This window comes from Apiospora phragmitis (assembly GCF_038363925.1).
Source record: "Apiospora phragmitis strain CBS 135458 chromosome Unknown utg000013l:1.0-2965645.0:1.0-2969333.0, whole genome shotgun sequence".
NCBI lineage: Eukaryota > Fungi > Ascomycota > Sordariomycetes > Amphisphaeriales > Apiosporaceae > Apiospora > Apiospora phragmitis.
The window spans coordinates 2,717,411-2,736,715 of NW_027117413.1; the positions used below are offsets into that span (position 1 = coordinate 2,717,411).

A 19,305-nucleotide genomic window follows, 5' to 3' on the forward strand; every position below is an offset into this window, starting at 1 on the left:
TGTACGGCGATTAGGATACCGAAGCACTATCTCTGACACGGATTTCCAGGTCATGTACAGTTGACGACCTGGGGGGAAGTACAGCGACAGTACAACCAGTCAGTTATCCGGGCGCACGAATTATACGATCCCTTCCTACTCCCGGGTCTCCAGCAGCTTTGCCCTAAAAGGCTTGCACTAGGCATTCTTGCAATTATCTCAGCATCTCACTGTAGCATAAAAGCTCTAGCAGGACACAGACGCGATGCTTCCTGGCCAGACTTGTCGTGTCGGGAAAGACGATGCGCATCCACATCAAGCAAACGCTCACACGCTCAATCAACCCAGAACGTCATGCCTTCTCACCAACTGTCGCCCACGAAGCTCTTCGGGCGGCGGCCGATGCTGGTGCTGCTGGTGCCGGGGGCGCGTACGCATTCTCATCGGCGGCACCGGCGGCGGCAGCAGCTTTCTTGGCGGCCTTGATCTCCAGGGCCCGCTTGGCTGCCTTGTCGGCCTTTTCAAACTCTTCCCTATATATCGCCGTATTAGCTACTATTACAAAAAGCTGAAGGGTATTAGTTAAGCTTACCTCGTCGAACAAGCGCCATCTTGCCACCCAATCCCGGAAGCAATCATGGCGTAGGAGGTTCCGGGTCAGAACCCCCCAGAGGCCCAAGAACAGCCAGGGAATCAAGACCGGCCATGCCTGCAGGGTGGCACCCCATTGAGCCCACAGGGCCACGCCCAGCACGTTGTTTCCGGCGGGGGCCACGGGCGTCCATATCGAGGTGGGCGCCGGAGCGACGGTGGTGCTGGTGCTGGTGGCCGGAGCCGGTGTGGTCGTTGTAAGTTCGTACCAGCAGCTACTCTCTTACCGGCACCCACCATCTGTACAACCAGACGGCTGCGCACCCCAACACAAACGGCGTCACAACACCCCAAACCCCCGTCACTCCCAGATTCTGTACGACTCCGAGAACACCCAAGGGGTTCTACAAAGCCGCATTGACCTCAGGCCACTCCATTTCTGAAGTTACCGTTTTGGTCACTGTCTCAGTTTGAACAGAGACATGGGAGGAGGGGAGGGGTGGTGGTGAGGGGACCGGATTTGAAGGGGGCGCCGGGCTAGGTGGTCAGCGTCACGAAGCTGGTGAAGGTCTTGTCGATGCTATATCCTACAGTTAGCACTGGTATATCCTATCGTGAGGGAAAGAGGAAGTAGACTTACGGTGTCTCGGCCATCTTGTCTGTTGTCTGCTGAATAAACATTGTCAGTATTTTCTCATCACAGTTGCAGCCCGAAGAAGAGACCATCGGGTACTTACGTCGTTGTTGAAGAGAAAAAAAATCAGGCGAGAAAATAATCGATCGATCTGTAACTATATACTCATCAAAATAAGAATATATTACAACGCTGTCAAAAATCTAAGGGAAGACTCATAGTTTCTTTGAGGGTGGCCAAGGAAAAAAAGAGGAATGGAAACTCGGCACAATGAAGAGAAAAGTGGAAGAGAAACTAATCCTCGCTGCTCTGCTGCCGCTCTCGCTACTAGACTCAGAGTCGTCATCGGTATTGTTCGAAGGGACATGTGTGTGTGTAGGGTGAATGACAGAACGGTGGTACAGTTCCTGGTGGTGGTGGCGAGGCATTACACCTATGAATTTGTCCATTTGATACAAAAAGTATCGAATGAGCCTTGCTAGGACCAAGACGATGTACTGGAAGTCGAAGAAGGCCGGGTTTGATAGTTCACGGCGAGCCCATTTGGCTCGATCCACAGCGATATTGAATTTTTTTTTCTCAATCTTGATGGCGCGACCGGCCATGGCTGCTCGCAGGCGGGAGATGTCTTCATCTTCGTGGTGGATCGCCGTGGGGTTAATGTGGTTGTGTACATGTAGCCGACTTGCCTTCTGCCTCAGGAGCTAGTCGAGGTGGATCTTGTCGTTCAGCTGTACGTACTCCATCCTGGCAATAGTAGAGCCATGCTCAGTATGCCTTTGTTTTTGGCATACAGACACCTAGGATCTACGGTTCCCAGGGTGGTGCAGTTGAAATGGATCAAATGTTGTTTGGGGTTTGAATCCAAGAAGATGGCGAGAAAAGGTGGCCGTTGCGTACCTGCTTGACTGCGAGCTGGAAAGAGCCAAAGCTGGTGCCTAAATTATGCAGGTGGTAACATGAAGTACCTACACAAGTGCAGGTAAACACATTCAGGCACGCATTAGTGACGTGCTCACAGTTCCATCACTTGCTAGCTCCTTCCACCCACTGATGGTTTCGAATAGGCTGCCTGTGCACCTCGATAATCAACGGTTACTGGTTCAATACGGCAAGGGCTTCGACGTACGAGTCACCGGGAGGATCCAGCTTGGTGGGATACACCGCCAGGCCTTGCAACATTACGTCGACCATCTCCTGCTCGCAGGCGTGGAATTGGCTCTTTCCAGTCCCTACGCATATCAATTCATGTCAATGAAGCTAAAGTAAGTCCGTACCTCCATGCGTTGAGGGCGCAGGACATCACACACTGATCGGCGCCTGTTCAGGGCTACTTCCCTGCCGACAATACTGTGCCCGCTGCGCGTCACGTCCACTGCGTAATACGTGCATGTCCCCTGGTGTGTTTAGAAGGTGCCACAGGTGGCTGCTCAGAACATCTTGGCCCCAATGCCATGCGCCGGCCAGCCACGCACGAGAAATTCCCGCCGAGGATCCCAAGTACGACAATAGCTGGTGCGAAGCCAACGATATTCGGCCACAGTGTCTCTGACGAACATATAATTAGTAGCGTCTTAACACAATTGCCCCGCACTCAAGCCTGAGCTCGGCCGTAACATACGGCAAGAGAATCAAGCAGAGGCCAGATTTTTAGCAATCTCACATAAGTGTTTAAACTTCAATTACGAGGCACCATATTCTATGGCTAGCACCGGATGCAGCCCCTAAGCTCCCTCCTCTCCGTACAAGAGGCTAGGAGATTGAAAAAGTAGACAGCAGACTTTCTTGTTTATCCTGAAAAGTACATAGTTTCTTCCCTGTTCTTTTCAGGAGCAACTTCAGCCCAATGCAGCCTCTGGCATCCTTTGTAAAATAACCCTCCTCTTCGCACCGTTCCACACTCTCTTGCGCCAAAGTGACCATGGAAACAGCGACAACGAACATTGGGAGTCTTACTACGACTTTCACGCCGGCGATAACGAATTGTGACTCGTTCTTTCAGGCTCGAGGCACCAAACATATATGGCTGCAATATGGGGTTATCGGTCCGGATGCCTCCGAGTGTTTCCCCTAGCGGGTATAATGCGATAGACGGGCCTTATTACTCCCCAGGTGTTTGTCCCCATGGGTATCAATATGCGTGTAGCGCCGGTATAAATGAGAGTGCGACTACTATCGCTACTTGTTGCCCCAGGTAAGAAGGCGAATTTCATGGCTTCAATGCGGGAGTTGAATAATGATTATTAACCCCGTCCGCTCGTTTAGTGGCTTTGCATGTCAGCCCCGGATACCCGAAGAAGTCAACGCCTGCTTTACGAATTTTGCCTCCGATACTTACCTGTCCGTTGCTATATGGACAACCGTATCCGGGCAAGCGCCAAATTTTATCAGTAGCACGACTTTTAAGCCGGATGGGCCAGCCTTTGCCCATGGAGTCATCGTGAGAAGGTCCGGGGACGATCCAACATGGCCAGCTGTTACAACTGGGGCTACGGCATCCACTAAAGCAACATCAGCGGGGAATATTGTTACCAGTACGTCGAGAACCTCCTCCGACTTCCGTAGTAGCGCCAGCTCTACCAGCCAGCCCAGCGTTGCCGACGGGAATGACAATGGTGGATTAGACTCTAATAGTGCGAAGATGGGCATTGCCGTGGGTGTCTCTCTCGGGTTCCTCTTACTCATCGGATCTGTCGCCGCAGCGTTTCTGCTTGGAAGACGCCGGAGACGTCGCCAACGGGAAGGAGAAAAGGCTGATCGGAACGCCGGTTCGGAAGCGCCGGGAGACCTTCCTTATGCATTAGAGATGGACAGCTCAGCGCGGTACACGGAGTTGGCTGGCGCAAGCGACGGGAACATCAGTCCAAATCCAAGAGAACTGCCTGCGGACTCTAGACCAACGGAACTCGACGCGGTGGCTGGATGGTGAACCCTTTCCCGAAGATTGACTCTTGGGATCGCACTGGGTTCATTTGATGTTGTGAGTACGTATTGCATAGGCTCTGGCTTGGCCTACATCATGGTACTTCGTCTGTCACTTGCCTCGTATTCCCCTTTCTTTTCAATGATTTACATGCCTTGAGTCACCTTGGGAAGCATTATGTGAAGCTGTGTTACTAGGAAGAAGAGTTTTTCCCACCTAGTGATAGTCTCGTTCGAAATAATCATCAACGGTTGTACTAAAGGGGTTCGACTCCCCTGTCACCATTCCAACGCTTCTCTGACATTCACACAATGGACCAATCCGAGGACCAGCGAGACGCCTTACGAAAGCACATCGTGGTGGTAGCCATGATGCTCGCTGGCCGCCATTCCTGGTTCTGATACGCTTATCGGGAAAGCGTTTGGCGTCAGTACGTTTTTCGCCATCGTTGCCCAGCTGATCTGGAGCGCGACTGCAATTGGACACTTCGCGGAGGATGACGTTGCCTTCTATCGCTGCCTCGCGACCGGTTTCATCGCAATAGGGGTGGACGTCATCGTCTTCGTCAGCCTCCAGGTGCACTATCAGACCACCATTACCTTCGTCCTCTTCGTGTCCTTCTGGCTCGGCTATAAAGTATATGACCCATTTTTCTCTAAGCCTCTCTTCGGCGACTGAATCTCATTTTGGGCACTCAGGTGTTCTGTATTCGCTTGCTAGTCTGCTAGATGTCTATGAGCTATAAAGCCCAGCTGCTACTACCAACTCTACACCGTGTGCCTATTCTATTGCACGAGTCCTTATCGATTAATTGCTCCTCGGCCTCCTCCTCGGCCTACTGGCGCTTAGGAATCACCAAGGTGACCAGGTTAGCTTGCTATGCATACAACACCTACTTGAGGGGCCAGTAAAGGAGCTCGGGATAACAGGTGAGGATCTCCTCGACCTCTGTATCATCGTGCGTTTCCGGGTGGTCAAGGTGGTGCTCGACCAGGGAAGAGCCGGTGCTAAACACGGAGGAGCAGAAGACGCACTTGATGCCTCCATCTCGGGATTTGGATGCCAGACTTCTCCATTGGGTGGGACGGTCTCTATTGAAGCCGTAGTGCGCCATTTGCTTGTGGCTCCGGATATGGGGGCTCATATTCGTGAGCTTTGCCTCGCAGAACCCGCCGACGGGCAAGGGCACCTTGCAGATGAATTCGCCAGTCTCAGGGTCGACTACGCCTGGAATGACGTTATGGGCAGGGAGGGTGGAAAAGGAGGCAGCAGCCGAGCCATCGCCGGTGTTGGACTCGGCCTGGGCGTCGCGGGAAGCAGACATTGGGGGGTGAAGGTGAGGCAGGTTGGGTATTTGGTGCTCGATGATGGGACGGAAGCTGTGTCCTTGTTTCTTGGTGACTTGGGTCGGTTGTCGTGTTGAAGAGGAGAAGAAAGTCTGGGACCTGAGCTGAGAAATTTCCGCCCCTATATACCTAAAAGGGGTCGCCGATGGCCCCCACTATGTGCTTGTTTTCACCTTGTCAGCGATACCTCTCCGATGACTTACCGTTGCATTCGCTGCCCGAGTGCTATCAAACTTTGGCCTTGAGTCACGGTGGCATGGTATCTCAGTGAAAACATTCTGCAAACCCTGCATGGTTGTAGGCGTCACAGACAGCAAGCACAAGTAACGGCTACTGAGACGTTTAAGAGAATGGTGAATACAATCAACACACTGATCCTGTACGCTATATAGTGGTATACGGATACCGTTTTAACTCAGGAGTGCAGGGAGAATACAGAGACAATAGTGACTGTCCTGGGGAAGCCCTGAGCCATACCTGATCACGAAGACTAAGAAGCACTATTCACGAGTCACAGGGACCTTCTGCAAATAGGCAATTAATGAATTCAAACTGCAGATATGTGTCTACGGCAGAACCGTGGATTTACGCCTTATTATAGAATCTGCCGGAAGATTTCATTTCGGCAGCCAAATCAGCCCTAACATCATGATATCCAGAGTAAGTATTCATGGAATTGGTGAATGCAACGAATTTCACTTGGTCACTGTGACTGTTTTCCCTGTATAGGAGAGGTAGTGAGTAACGAAGCAGGTAGGCCCAATGCTAAGTCGGCATGATTCCGTCCCAATTGCCGAGCTAATAGTACTAATACGTCAAGCAGTTCCGTCCGAGCATGTTCATTCGACTGGTATTCTTCTCTAAACTTTTACTGCCATGTCCCATTCCTATCTGTATAAACTACAGGCTTCTTGACGGATTAGTAGCGATGTCAGAACAGAAATGTGAGGAGAGGCTAATGAAACACAGCCGTGTAACGTAGCCAAAGATCACATTCACCAGTGCTCCCAGTCCATAATCAGGTGTCTCTGTGTTTGCGCCACAGATAGGGCCTTCTCAACACTCATGTCATCTGCCCCCAAACCTCTCCTGGGGCCCAGGGTTCGTCAGTGCATCCCCTGCAACCATGCTTGCGAAGGAGACCAAGGTTCACAGGGCAGAGTTTGCCTGTCTCAGGGCCTTACGGCATCAGCCACCAAAATCTTATCGCCACCTTCTTTTTTCTGTTTTGCCGCAGGATGACATCTTCTTCACGGTTTTAGATTGGCCTAGAGGGTGCCAACCCAGTGGTTACAGGCAGTAACACTTCTATTTCGGGGCCAAAGGTTTGAGACACGAGAAAACCCTGCATGTTCCTCTGCATGGCGGACTGCGTTGGGGAAGCATGACGACTGTCAGGGACGACTCAAAGTTGTGGCGATATGGGTGGGTGAGTAAGCCAAACTAAGCTGTCTGTAATGATTAGCAGACAAAAAGCCGGAGGCTTGGGTTTCGTAAGATCGAATCTAGCAGGTTGCCCAGCCTCACTATAATCATGCCGTTCGTGATCGAAAACCGAAGGTCGGTACTAGAGACATGTCGACTAGAGTGAACTTGTCTCATATTGCTTGCAGCATTAGGTAGTTATCCCGCGCACTGATAATGACACTCATCCGTGCCCAAGACATGCAGGCCTCCCAACTAGTCCCAACACAATAGCCTGCCTTAGCGCCTACTCAAATCTCACGACAATTTCCTCTCTCGGTCATGATCTCGAACTCTATTCCCGGCCCTCCGATCCCGATTCGGTTTTGGCATTCTTCTTTCCTCAGCCACCACGATTTGGCGTACAAAGCCCCGACCCTCGCCCGCCCTGCGTTCTAGAAATACGTCAGCAATCAACGTTGTCTCAGAAAATTGGTCTGGGCCCCTTGGCCTGCCTGTCACTGCGCCATACATTTGGCATGGCCCCTGTAACCCAACCTACTCTATTACCTGTGATAGCCTCTATCCGCCAGGATGACTGAAGGACGTTGCAAGCCTTCCGAAGCTTGCGATGCCGGGGATGCCGGCAAGCTTCCAAGACAAAAAGTCAATCGCCGCTGCCCGCTTCTTTGGGTCTTTCGTATATAGCTACCCAAGTGCACCTTGCCTGGTCCTGTTCGCCGGCGGCCCGCTTTCTTGTTTATATTACTTTTCGAACAACTTGTGATCAGCACGTATACACTTCTAAACCATTTCGGATCAGCCATTTTTTTAGACAGGAAGAAGGCCATCGCGAAATTCTTCTGAGCTAGGGACCCAATTAAGAGGATGAAGACAACAACACGATCCATGCGGCTCCTGCCATACCTAGGGTTGACCGTACTACTGCTGGAGGAAACCACAGCTCAAGAGTCATCATCCTCCTCCGCCTTGGTATACCAACCCAGCTCGGGGGCAGCATCTTCATACACTTATGATGGCACCTCGAGCTATGTAGCCCCATCAGATCAAGCAGCAGTCACTTCAAGCACATCAGCGCAGCCTCCCCCGCCGACACCTCCACCACCGTCGACTACCTCGACGACGTCACAAGCCCCGGCCGTAGCGACGAGCATCGTCTACACGACTGTCACCAGCTACATCGTAGACCCCGGCGCCGCGGAGCCTTCGACGAGCAGTTCCACCATCTACTACACCCCTCCCAGCGTCAGCCCCACGACGACGGTGATAGTAGACAGCTACTTGCCCACTACCACTTCCACGAGCACATTTGTCACACAGTACTACAACGCGACGACGGAGACGACAAGTTCTTCTACCAGCAGCAGCTCCACCGATACCTGGTGGACCCCCTCTCCTTCATCCTCCGCGCCCTCGTCCTCCTGGGAGAGCCCATCACAACAACCCTCATCATCCTGGCCATCTTCCTCCTGGGACGGCCAACATACGAGCCACGACCACGGCCCCCCACCCTCCACCACGACGGTCTTCGCCCTCCCCTCCTCGACCGACGCCTCGGCCTACCTGCACCACGTCTTCCCGCCCACGGCGGCGCAGCCGACCTGGGCGACGGGGTCCTTCTACACCCAGCTGGCGTCAGCGCTGTACGCCGTGGACCGCTCGTTCGCGGGCCGCCCCGACTACGCGACCATCGTGGCGGCCATCTCGAGCGCGGGCGACGGCGATTCCCCGCAGGTCTCCGAGTCCATTGCCAAGTCCGCGTGGGGCTGGGCCGCCGTCACGACCAACGGGTGGTACCAGAGCGACGTGCCGAAGCCGCTGCAGACGGACGTCGCGGAGTACGTGCGCGCGTGGCACGGGGCCGAGTCGAGTGTGCTGGAGGATGTGCAGAAGGCCGATACGACGGCTACGGGGAAGTCGGGCGGCAGTGGTGGGTCTGGTTCTGGTAGCGGGGGAAAAAGGGGGTGGTGGCGGCGGCGGTGCCAGTTCTTCGGAAGGGGCTCCACTACCGGGAAGGGACGGCTTGAGGATGATGGTTGGGGTGGTGGCCGGCCTATTGGCTGGTGTAATAGGGCTGTTGTGATGATGAAACTACACTTCGGCCGTTCACATGGGTTCATGATTACACGCTCCTTTTCTTTGGTCTTTTTTTTTTTGGTTAATCTGATGAGACTCCCCAGCGCTGCTTCACAAATTACTACTACTAATCGTTCTCATGTAGTATAATAATAATGAACATACCCTCTTACATGAGACATGAGTTTTCTGGTTTAGGTTTGTCGGTCTTCGACTAAACAATTGCTGCTTTGAGAAGCCATATCTTATAGTGACCTAAAGCTGCATGATGCTGCTTGAGTAAGGTCGTGGATGGATTGGTGTTATGGTACTTTCTATTGAAGTAGGATGCATGGATTATGGGCAATTTTGTTGATTAAAGAGGGATTAAAGAGGGATTAAAGAGGGGATGAAAAGAGCTCTAAGGTGCAGCCTTGAGATGTGACTATAGGTGTGTACAGGCGAGGCACATGACTACCATCTCAAGACTTTTGGATGTTCCGCTTTGTGGGTTGACATGAACAGGTTGTATGCTGCAGAAGAGGCCGTGGTGGGAAAACGGGGTTACTCACTGTCCATCAAGGGGACAATAGGGCTGTCTTCATCAAGTGAAGGTACTCGAGCTATGCATGCTGAGCTCGCTATAGGAACCGCTGTAACACCTTAGGCAACGACAACTCCCTCTATTCAGGAACTTACGACGTGAAGTAATCGTGACCACGATGGCACTTTACTTTTTACTGGCTCATGTGTACGGAAGCTGACGTCTCACAGTTGACGAATGCCTCACCTTGAATTAACCTGACTTGCCAACTTCAGCTTCATCAGACGAGGGCAGATGCACACTCTCACATACCGATGACGACACCACATACCAACTATCAAATGACAGCGAACTCATCATATTTTCGTCCAAAGGTTCTTGTGCACGCACACCAACGTTATAACGGTCGCAGAGAGCGTATATTCGTCCCAAGGTCTTTGTACATCTCACACCACCGTGACAACCGCCATTGATCATTCATACTACAACAGCCAGGGACCTCATTGACAATGCCTTCCTTCAATGAGAGCTGGATTCTGCTCGGGCTCGGCCTCTCCGTCATCGCCGCCCGAACAGGCATGCGCATCGCCACCATGGGCTTCCGCAGGTTGGCCGCCGACGACTTCTTGATGCTGATAGCCGCAGTGAGTAGCGCAAAAGACTACCTGAACTACTCTTATAGGAAGGTGGAAGTTCCGTCCCATGTACTAATGAACTCTGTATCAACAGTTACTCTTCATTGCCGAGACCATGCTGGCGTACAGTGTCGGCGCCTGGTGGCTGGGCTTTGCCAATAACGGCTTGAAAGATGAGGAGAGAGCAACATATGCCACTGACTCTTATATGACACGGCTCATGTGAGTTACCATTATCGTCCTTTTCTATGGCTCACACACATCTCGACAGAGAAGCTGACCCAGAGTTTTCGCAGCATCGCGGGATCCAAGACGCAGATCGCCGGCCAAAACAGCTACACGGCCATGCTCTGGACGTTGAAGACAGCCGTCTGCTCATTTTACTACCGACTCACGGTGAGATTGCTTGCTTCTTCATCCTCAAACATCATATCTGTCTGTTGTCATGGCTGCTAATCAACCCATGTATAATCTTGTCAGCATGATTTGGCTGGCTACAAGTATCGCATCCGAGTCGCCTTCGGGTTCATCTTCGTCAGTTGGTTTACGGTGCACATGACCCTCTTGGCCGGCTGCTTCCCCTTCTACAAGTACTGGCAGTTCTATCCGGACCCAGGAAGTGAGTCCAACTTAGGCGTGCGGATCGATAATGATAGGAGGTCATTTGCTAACACACTCGGTTCTCTCAAGACTTCTGTCAAGCCGCCGTGTCGAAAGTGTTCATTTTAACGTGCTTCATCCTCGACATACTGACAGACACGTATCTGTTGTCGATCCCATTGCCGATGCTTTGGCGCACCGACCTGCCGAAGCCGAAGAAGATCGGTCTCTCCGTGGTGTTCTCCGGCGCCATCTTCGTCATGGTCGCGGCCCTGCTCCGATGCTATTTCATCATGGCGGTAATTATTAGCAGTCATCATCATATGAGATATTGTTGTTATTGTATAAAAGAGCCAAAGCAAGCTAACTTGAACTGAAAACGGGCAGGATTCCAAGGACGGCGCCTCGCAGTCCGGCGAATGGGCGTGTCGCGAGACGTTCGTCGCCGTGGTCACGTCGAATGTGCCGGTCATCTGGTCATGCGGTCGGATCCTGCTCGGACCCCAGGGTCGGTTTCCGTCACTCATGTCATGGTCTCGAGGCACGGACAGCGTCGGCAGTAGCAAGACACCGGAGCACAGCAGCGATGCCAGCACCTCCACGAATGCCAACCCACAGGGATCGCCGATGGTATGATGAAGAAGACGAGGAAGGGAAAACCCGGGGCGGGCGGCAGAATGGATAAATGCGAGGTTCGAGGGGCAGCAATTGAAGCTACTGCAATTGGCTAAAAGGGTCGGTTCATGGAAGAAGAAAAAGAGTGGCGATGGGTTTCAGGAAGTCGGCGTCGCTTCTCAATGCCTAGAAGCGCAGTTGGGCGGGAAGAGCAATTGAGTTTTGGACGCTTGGGGGATGGGTGAATGGCACAGTCGCAGAAAAGTTTCGTGGATGTTCTGCGTCAAGCAACCATTTCGAGCAGGAGCGTTGTTCTGCGCGGATCATGTTTTCGTCTCGTAGCAGCAAGATGAGTCCTCTTGCCAGTGTGCTTAAGCGATGCAACGATTCCATTTCGTGACGGTCGGTGACGCGGAATTCGTCGTGCCTAGGCGTGAAAGGCCCAAGGAAAGCCACAAGTATCTAGGTAGGTTAGCTGAAGTCGGATAAACCGCCCTAAACGTCAGCCAGAGAAGCGAGCGGAAAAAAAGAAGCAATTGAAGCCTACGTACCTAGTAAGCAGCCGGAGAATGAGCCAAGAAGCATCGAGTTTGGTGGTGGTGACATTAGCAAAACGTTGCAATGGGAGGGCTCCCCTAATTGACGTTGTTGGCACCCGACGTCGTCAACGCTTGAGCCTCATTTGCTTGGCGATAGGGGGCGGTCTTCTGGGCGGTCAGCCGGCTTTTAGTGCTGGGCAGCCCTAAAAGATCGGCGCCCCGTTTCATAATGCACCCGCTTCTCCCCAGGGAATCTCCGACAGGTCCTGTGACAGCTTCCGACGAGAACGGTTTCTTCCACTTCTTTTTCTTCTGCACTTGGCTCGTTTGGCCGTCTTGATCATTCATCAGATACGGTAATGCTTCTATTGATAGTAGGCATTAGCTGCGAATTCGGCGATAAGATGAGTTGAATCACTGCTATCTGGATGCACGCGTCAGCGTTTCTCAATTGCCCGCCACCATCAGTCTCCGTTGCAGCGTTCCAACGCTCCAACACTCCAAAACAATGCAACATCACTACGATCGGAGCTTCATCCCTTATTCTCTCATCCGAACACCATCCGTCCTTTCTGTGGCCCACGTAAGGCGTCAGCCCAGCCCTTATCCATAGCGATTACGCACGCCGATTTGGCCGTGGCAGTGACGGCTGTAACCGGAAGTTTATTGCCCAGATGTTCCGTTTGGTTTGGATCAATGTTTGGAGGGTGAGGATGTGAGTGAAGCTAGGTCGTCGAGTATCGTTGTCCGCAGCGCCATCATCTCGACTAGAAACGCCGCCTGCACGCCTCATCCCGGGCTCTCTAGGATGGCTTCGAATGGCTTCGAATGGCTGATCCTGGTGAAGCTCGACGGGCAGGATTAGGCTGGATGCTGAGATCAGCCGGCAGCATTAAGCTTAACTGTATGCGTGATCGTCTAGTTGAGCTGGCAATCCTCCAGGACGCTGACGCATTTGCGTGTATCTATCCAAACTGGCCAAGAAGGCTCTCTGCAACTCGAACCCAGAGTCTGCCCGGGATGCGTTCCTTTCGTTCTCCAAGTCTTCTCCCAATGAAATCATATCAAATCCTGTGGTATAGCCCTTTTGACGTGCAAGCATGCTCCACGATGGTGGTGTCTTCGAAGCTATCAGGGCGCGCATGTCAAACGTTGGCCTGACGGGTACCCAGCCAGAATCCGACCTGCTCAGCCTCCCGGAGACGATCGGTTCCACCCCAAGCGGCGATCCGGGTTTGGAAACATACTTGGAGATCCAAGAGTTTCTTGGCCATGGGATGCGATGACAAGCGATGAGTCTCGAGTGTGTATTTAAATGCCAGATGATTTGCACCAGTCTCGAAACTGTTTGCTGTATTGCCAGAAACATTAGATCAACAGCTTCTTCATCCCTTGCATACTTCGCCTGTCATACCCGGCTCAAATCAGCAATCCCTTACATCAGTCTCCAGCAAACACCGTAAATCATCCATCATGGTCCGCATCTCCGTCGCAGCAACTCTGGCTTGTACGTGTTGATCCCATCCCATCTTCCCCTACTCCTCTAGCTAGAGAAGCTGCCCATATGCTAACCACGAAGAAAACAGTTGCCATCACCGCCTTCGCCATCCCGAACCACCCCCTAAGCGGCCTCGCCGCCCGCCAGGCCGCCGGCAGCCAGAACGTGGGCAAGGGCGACGGCTCCCAGTTTATTACCGGCCAGTGCACCAGCGACGCCGACTGCGCCTCAAAGTGCTGCGCGAAGGGCAAGGGCCAGTGCGCCGCCGAGGCCGTCGCCAACGAGGGGGCTGGCTGCGGCTTCACCAGCGCGGCGGCCGGAGGTGCCAGCAGCAGCAAGACGCCTACGTCCTCTGCCGCGGCCAGCGCTAGCTCGGCGGCTGCTGGTGCTGCGTCGAAGAATAAGGCCTCCGCCAGTGCCGCCGCTGGCAGCAAAGCCAGTGCCAGTGCCGCTGCCGGTAGCAAGGCCAGTGCTAGTGCCGCTGCCGGTAGCAAGGCCTCTTCCGCCCCCGCCAGCGCTAGCTCGGCTGCTGCGTCGGGGAAGAAGGCGGCCGCCGTCGACACCTCCAAGCCGGGCTCGCAGAACGTGGGCAAGGCCGACGGGTCGCAGTTCATCACGGGCCAGTGCACGAGCGACGCCGACTGTGCCTCGGGCTGCTGCGCCAAGCCCAAGGGCGTCTGCTCGGCCGAGGCTGTGTCCAACGTGGACGGCAAGCAAGGGTGCGGTTTCACGGGGTCGGCATAATCGTGTGGGCACGGTCAGTCGGCTACTTTTTACGGAGCATTTTATGATACCTTTCTTCTTTCAATGTACCTACTTAATCAGGCTTCGTGGTGGACATATACGGAGGGAGGTTGGGTTTTCCTGCAGGCGTTTCTTGGTTTGTAATGCGGGCGGGGCATGCGGCAGAACTGGTTTTTTGCCCAGGGGAAAAAACGAGCATAGGAACAGCCACCTCATCAACAGTCTCTCATAGACGTACGACTTAATGTTATTACTCATCGATTACCTGCTTTCTTCTTAGATGGTTTCTGGCTTCGGGATTGGACAGTGCTATATATCTCGATTCTCGTGGAGCAAGACCCCACCGTGTGCCCTTCGATCTGTCGTGGTGTTGATCCGAGTCGCGTGCCACAGTGTAACATCTAAGTAGTTCCTGAGTTATGCCGTGCAACAACAGTACGGGAAATACGGCCGTGTGGCAGAAAATGCATGCATGCATGCATGGCATCGCTTGGGCAAGCTGGGCATGCATTGCGTGCTCGTCACTCGTCCAGCCACCTATTCGTTATCACTTGGCAAGGTTGAGTCATGGTGCGTTGCGATTCGATGTGATATCATGCGAAGCGCAACTGAGAACCGACAGGGCGGTTAGTTATTATGGCTCTAGCGCGCGCGACACAAAAGCGGGCTTTTCTGTCCACATTGGCTCGAAAATCATCCGACCCAACACTAAAAGCTAACAAGGAGCTGAGGAGGAGAGAGAAACTGTCAGAAGGCTCGGGTCCGGGGTATCCCAGAGTCAAGTGCAATAATCCGTAGATCTATCCCCTGCAGGAACCGAGAAACTAAGCCCAGCCACCCAGGTGCATCCCGAGTTGAGCAGCTTGGGAAGAAATCTAGCGTCGACTTTGACTCAAGAAGTTGTCCCTATTAGGATGAGCTGAGATATCTCGAATACGGGCTGGGCTGACTGATCCAGAACGATATAGAGTTATGACGCGATGCTTGATGCTTCTGAGATCAGAGCCCACACAGGCTGCCGGGCAAATAAATTCTGGAGTGATTTTGCCATTTGATCCGCCCCCCATTTCATTTCCGGGTCTGGAGAAGCCGTGAGATTACAGGCTGTGTATCGTGACCTATGTCGTGTGGCGTGGATATCCTCCTCCGTCTTTCCTCAGAGACGCAGCCTACCAGGCGATCGTACCAATGTCGGTCAGTCGTTGGGCTGCACAACACACACAACGCACACGTGCAGGAGGCGAGACAGATCCTGCTCTACAGAGTTACATAGCAGGAAGTAAACAAGGGAAAAAACCACTCATTGCGGATCACGGAAAGATCAACGATTCGTACCTTCTTGTTGTTGCAGCATCAGAGTTTTGCGCCAATAGCACAAAGCATGCATCTGCGGGAGAGTGGCTCACCGACACGTTGACAACTCTAGATCGCGAATCGCTTTGAGTTTTCCAGATCCAAGGTGACGCTACGACCGACCGTTTCCACCTGGGATGCTCAATTCGGCAGGCTATTTTCAATGCTAGGCAATGCTAGGCAAATGCTAGGGGAGCTAGACAAGCATGCCAGGTGTACAGTGGGGGCAAAAGGGATGAGGGAGGAGGGGCACGTGCTTGAGCTGGCCTCTGCACGAGGCGGGGCTATTGGAAAAGTACCCCCGTCATACAGGTCACACCAAAACAGTACCTGCTGCACCTTGCAGGCAGCTTTAATGACACGGCCATGCGACCAATCACATGTCGCCTGTCGGCAGGATTTACTGGGGGGTTTTGGGGGTTCTTACTGGACTCTCACTGGGCTCAATTGGGGCAGCTCATTTGGGACACGGCAGCACCAACGTTCGTTCCCGCGACTGAGCGAGCTTACGAGACCGCTTCTTTTTTTCCCCAAGTCCCCAATCTGCTGCTCAATCGGGTTTGTGCATTGCGCGCGTCTGATCTCTCGTACCTTACCTGGCAACCTGGCAACCGACCCGACCGCCATTCCGTTCGATGCCAGAATAAAAGTAATCCATCCGCCCACTTCCCCTTCTCCTTTTCCCTCTTTTTTGGTTCTTGATCCAAATCCAAATCTTCCAAGTTCTCTTTCTGTTGTAACATGGGAGAGAGCTGCTGTCATTTTTCTTTGTAATCTACCCTGTTGTATCATATCTCCTTGGGTGCCCGAGGAGTGTGGTGCGATCATCAAAATCTGACCGATCATGCCGGCTGTTATCGATTGGAGTAGCCTGCTATGGCCCTCCTCCTCGACTCCCAAGACACAGTCTTACAAGGCCAGCCAACAAGGTTCGAGTCCGGGTGTGGCCGCGTCGGCACCGCAAGAGCCTGAGGTATCAACCCTGATGCATCAGCCTCTTGCCTTTCTCACTGGCGGCGCCCCCATGAACCCGTGGATCCTGGCCGCGACACTTGGCGCTCTGCTTCTGGCTTCCTATTGGACCTTCGTCATCGCCTGCAAGGTTTTTGGACGCTCTGCCAAGCCAGAATCAGAACCGCAAAAGCTCTTGACTGGCCCGGTTGAGGATGTAGTCTCAAGACCGGCCATCGAATTTGATGCAAGTTCGCTCCAAAGCGATATGAATCGACGCTTGGACGAGATTGAGGCCCACAACAAAAAGGCCCTCGCTGAGCAAATCGAAGCGATCCAGAAGCGTTTCCAGCAGGACCTCGACGAAAAAGTCAACGCTATCGAGGGCCACGCGCAGAAGTCTCTGGGTAAGCGCCTCGAGGAGATCGATGATGATGTGCGCCGCCGCCTGAAGCAGAGCGTCGAGGTCTTCGAAGACGGCCTCCGCACCAAGCTCAACAAGGAATCCTTCGATGGCATCTACCGCGAAGTTAGCCTGCGCATGGAGGCTCTCGAGGAGGGCGTACGCATCATGGACGGCAAGCAGCTCGATGTCGAGGCTGCCACCATTGTCCAGAGGGCCTTGGGCCAGCGCCTCAACACCGTCGAAGAGACCTTGAACGCCGTCGAGGGCAAGACCCGAACTTCGGGCCAGAGAGCGGATGCTTTCGACGACAGCCTCCGCGTCATCGACAGCAGAACCAAGGCCATGAGCCAGCGCCTCGAGGCCGTCGAGGACAACATGGGGTCCATCGACGCCCAGACGACGCTGCTGTCTCACGACATCAACCGCGGCGAGAAGGCCATCGAGAGCGTCTCGCGACAGGTCAAGACACTGCCCGACAACGACAGGCTGAAGGAGTTCTCCGACATCATGGAGTCCAAGTTCAGCGAGATCGAGGCCAAGCTGGAGGAACTGGAAGGGGAACGTATGAAGCTTCTCGAAGATGCCCAACGAAGCCCCACGCTGACCTGGTCACGAATGGACTCCCAGGAGATTGAGCCAGCGGGTCCACTCTACACCCACACCGAGGAGCAACGGGAGCCGACGGCGGAAACCCCCGACCACCACTCCGACCACTTCTTCGCCTTCACCCCGGCCCACGGGCACTTCATGCCGCCGACGCCGTCCCCGAGCGACCGCTCGCAGTCATCGCGAGGTAGCCGCTCCTCCGATTCGTTCTACATGAAGAGGTCGACTCCCACGCCGACATCCTCCTCCTCCATGTCGAAGCGCAAGCGTCTGGAAGCGGCGGGGTTCACCGACACGACCTTCGCCTCGAGGCAGCGGCTGTTCCACAGCCGGACCACCTCGACCTTCTGACTGCCGAGGACGACGACCACGTCCCCGACGATAGCCCCTCTCGGCACGATAGCTCCTCTCGAGAGTATGATAGCCCCTCTCGAGAGCAATTCTGGGTGCAATCTCCTTGAGAGAAACAACTCGCTAGCTTACTGGCGAACTAACGCAATTTAATGACGGCGCAAAACGATTGGTATTACAAGGCATGTGGTGGTATTGGATAAAGACTGCATGTAGGGTACGGTAGACACGGGTGATGGTTGATGGGAGGTTTCGGGCGGTATGGATTTGAATTACATATAACAACAACAACAACAACGAATCTTGGAGTTCACGGTCTACGACGAGGCGGATCCCGGTGGTTTTGAGATTTTGTTTCCCCCTTTTTTGAAGATGATACTCCCCCATACGCGCATGCATATATCGCACACACACAAATGATATCCAAATAAATTTCCTTTCTATGATATATGATAACTTACTTGATACCCTACTTACTCATCCATTCCTCATTTCGCATTACTAATACATCCGTGTGAACCCCGCATTTTCGATGACTGCTGGCGACGTCTTCTAAATCCGACGAGCGCTTGTCGCATCCGTTGTTGATATTCTTTGGAGTGTCCTCACGATTCGGCTTCCCTGTACGAGGTTTCTCCATGCGCCGTCCCACAGAGGACCCGAAAGTCATTCTCGTGGAGCTTCAACCATGTGGCTTCAGCGTACACCGACATGCGATCTCTCTGTACCCCGCGCTCCCCCGCGACAGCAGGATCGATCCGATCACCCACCAGCTACTGCTCGTGTGTTGCGCATAACATAGCGAGTGGAGGGCGCATCTGTCTGCTCCAGCTTGATCCTGGGGCACGAAATCCACCGGCTCGGAAGTTTTCGAGGGGGAGGGATCCGCCCAGGTCGCATGGAGAACCCGCTTGTGCGCTCGGTGATCACGACAGCGAAGCGGTGAAGAAGAGAGTGAGGAGGTGGGAGCACACGATGTCCGTGCTTCGGCACCGCCCGAGCCTCGCCGCCCATCTCCCTGCCAGCGTAGCCTAGCCAGATGACAGCAGTTCTGGCATCTCAGCAAAGGCGGAAAAATGCTACCTACTTGGTATTTCTAGCTGTGATTCGAACGGGAGAGAGCAGGGAGCGGTATGCTCTCTTCGGGTGGCCAGAGCGAATTTGCCGCCGATGCGAAATGGGAGGAAGCCAATTTTGGAGTTTGTGCTCTCACGGACCACGTCTGCCTACCCCTCACTGCGAAAGCCATGACCAAGCCCTGATGGTCAGCATCGCTTCACCATACAGTCGGCCAGAAGCCTATCTTCCATTACATTGTTCTGGCTATGAGATCTGCTGACTCCCTGTTAGTTCTCTGCACCATGTTCCAAAACAGCAGTGAGCCCTCAAGCAAACATCCATGATACCCTGATCATCTAGGGTGTGCAGCGCCTTGTTGCTGTCAACTCCCAGACGCCCGACAACAAAAGAGAAGATAATGCTGTCCATCTCAAGATACAAACAAGAAGAG

The 19,305-nt window shown here is 53.5% G+C and overlaps 9 protein-coding genes across 9 annotated transcripts; 7 read left to right on the forward strand and 2 right to left on the reverse strand.

The window, feature by feature from the left end:
* Positions 1–331: 331 nt before the first annotated feature.
* On the reverse strand, positions 332–1,224 carry PG994_014542 (uncharacterized protein; the record flags this gene model as incomplete). Its single annotated transcript, XM_066865951.1, has 3 exons — positions 332–496; positions 572–800; positions 1,211–1,224. 3 exons carry the CDS (start codon positions 1,222–1,224, stop codon positions 332–334), a joined length of 408 nt encoding a protein of 135 aa, XP_066709080.1.
* A 2,216-nt stretch (positions 1,225–3,440) lies between these two features.
* PG994_014543 (uncharacterized protein) lies at positions 3,441–4,133 on the forward strand (the record flags this gene model as incomplete). The annotated part of the gene is made up of 1 exon (XM_066865952.1): positions 3,441–4,133. One exon carries the CDS (start codon positions 3,441–3,443, stop codon positions 4,131–4,133), a length of 693 nt encoding a protein of 230 aa, XP_066709081.1.
* A 305-nt stretch (positions 4,134–4,438) lies between these two features.
* PG994_014544 (uncharacterized protein) lies at positions 4,439–4,805 on the forward strand (the record flags this gene model as incomplete). The annotated part of the gene is made up of 2 exons (XM_066865953.1): positions 4,439–4,489; positions 4,584–4,805. The coding sequence occupies 2 exons, from the start codon at positions 4,439–4,441 to the stop codon at positions 4,803–4,805; spliced, it is 273 nt and encodes a 90-aa protein (XP_066709082.1).
* A 214-nt stretch (positions 4,806–5,019) lies between these two features.
* On the reverse strand, positions 5,020–5,451 carry PG994_014545 (uncharacterized protein; the record flags this gene model as incomplete). The annotated part of the gene is made up of 1 exon (XM_066865954.1): positions 5,020–5,451. The coding sequence occupies one exon, from the start codon at positions 5,449–5,451 to the stop codon at positions 5,020–5,022; it is 432 nt and encodes a 143-aa protein (XP_066709083.1).
* Positions 5,452–7,765: 2,314 nt separating this feature from the next.
* PG994_014546 (uncharacterized protein) lies at positions 7,766–9,731 on the forward strand (the record flags this gene model as incomplete). The annotated part of the gene is made up of 2 exons (XM_066865955.1): positions 7,766–8,832; positions 9,728–9,731. The coding sequence occupies 2 exons, from the start codon at positions 7,766–7,768 to the stop codon at positions 9,729–9,731; spliced, it is 1,071 nt and encodes a 356-aa protein (XP_066709084.1).
* Positions 9,732–10,006: 275 nt separating this feature from the next.
* Positions 10,007–11,368, forward strand: PG994_014547 (uncharacterized protein; the record flags this gene model as incomplete). The annotated part of the gene is made up of 6 exons (XM_066865956.1): positions 10,007–10,141; positions 10,227–10,354; positions 10,429–10,528; positions 10,613–10,751; positions 10,823–11,031; positions 11,120–11,368. The coding sequence occupies 6 exons, from the start codon at positions 10,007–10,009 to the stop codon at positions 11,366–11,368; spliced, it is 960 nt and encodes a 319-aa protein (XP_066709085.1).
* A 1,618-nt stretch (positions 11,369–12,986) lies between these two features.
* PG994_014548 (uncharacterized protein) lies at positions 12,987–13,172 on the forward strand (the record flags this gene model as incomplete). The annotated part of the gene is made up of 1 exon (XM_066865957.1): positions 12,987–13,172. One exon carries the CDS (start codon positions 12,987–12,989, stop codon positions 13,170–13,172), a length of 186 nt encoding a protein of 61 aa, XP_066709086.1.
* A 187-nt stretch (positions 13,173–13,359) lies between these two features.
* PG994_014549 (uncharacterized protein) lies at positions 13,360–14,128 on the forward strand (the record flags this gene model as incomplete). The annotated part of the gene is made up of 2 exons (XM_066865958.1): positions 13,360–13,393; positions 13,473–14,128. The coding sequence occupies 2 exons, from the start codon at positions 13,360–13,362 to the stop codon at positions 14,126–14,128; spliced, it is 690 nt and encodes a 229-aa protein (XP_066709087.1).
* A 2,197-nt stretch (positions 14,129–16,325) lies between these two features.
* PG994_014550 (uncharacterized protein) lies at positions 16,326–17,795 on the forward strand (the record flags this gene model as incomplete). The annotated part of the gene is made up of 1 exon (XM_066865959.1): positions 16,326–17,795. The coding sequence occupies one exon, from the start codon at positions 16,326–16,328 to the stop codon at positions 17,793–17,795; it is 1,470 nt and encodes a 489-aa protein (XP_066709088.1).
* Between the last annotated feature and the right edge of the window lie 1,510 nt (positions 17,796–19,305).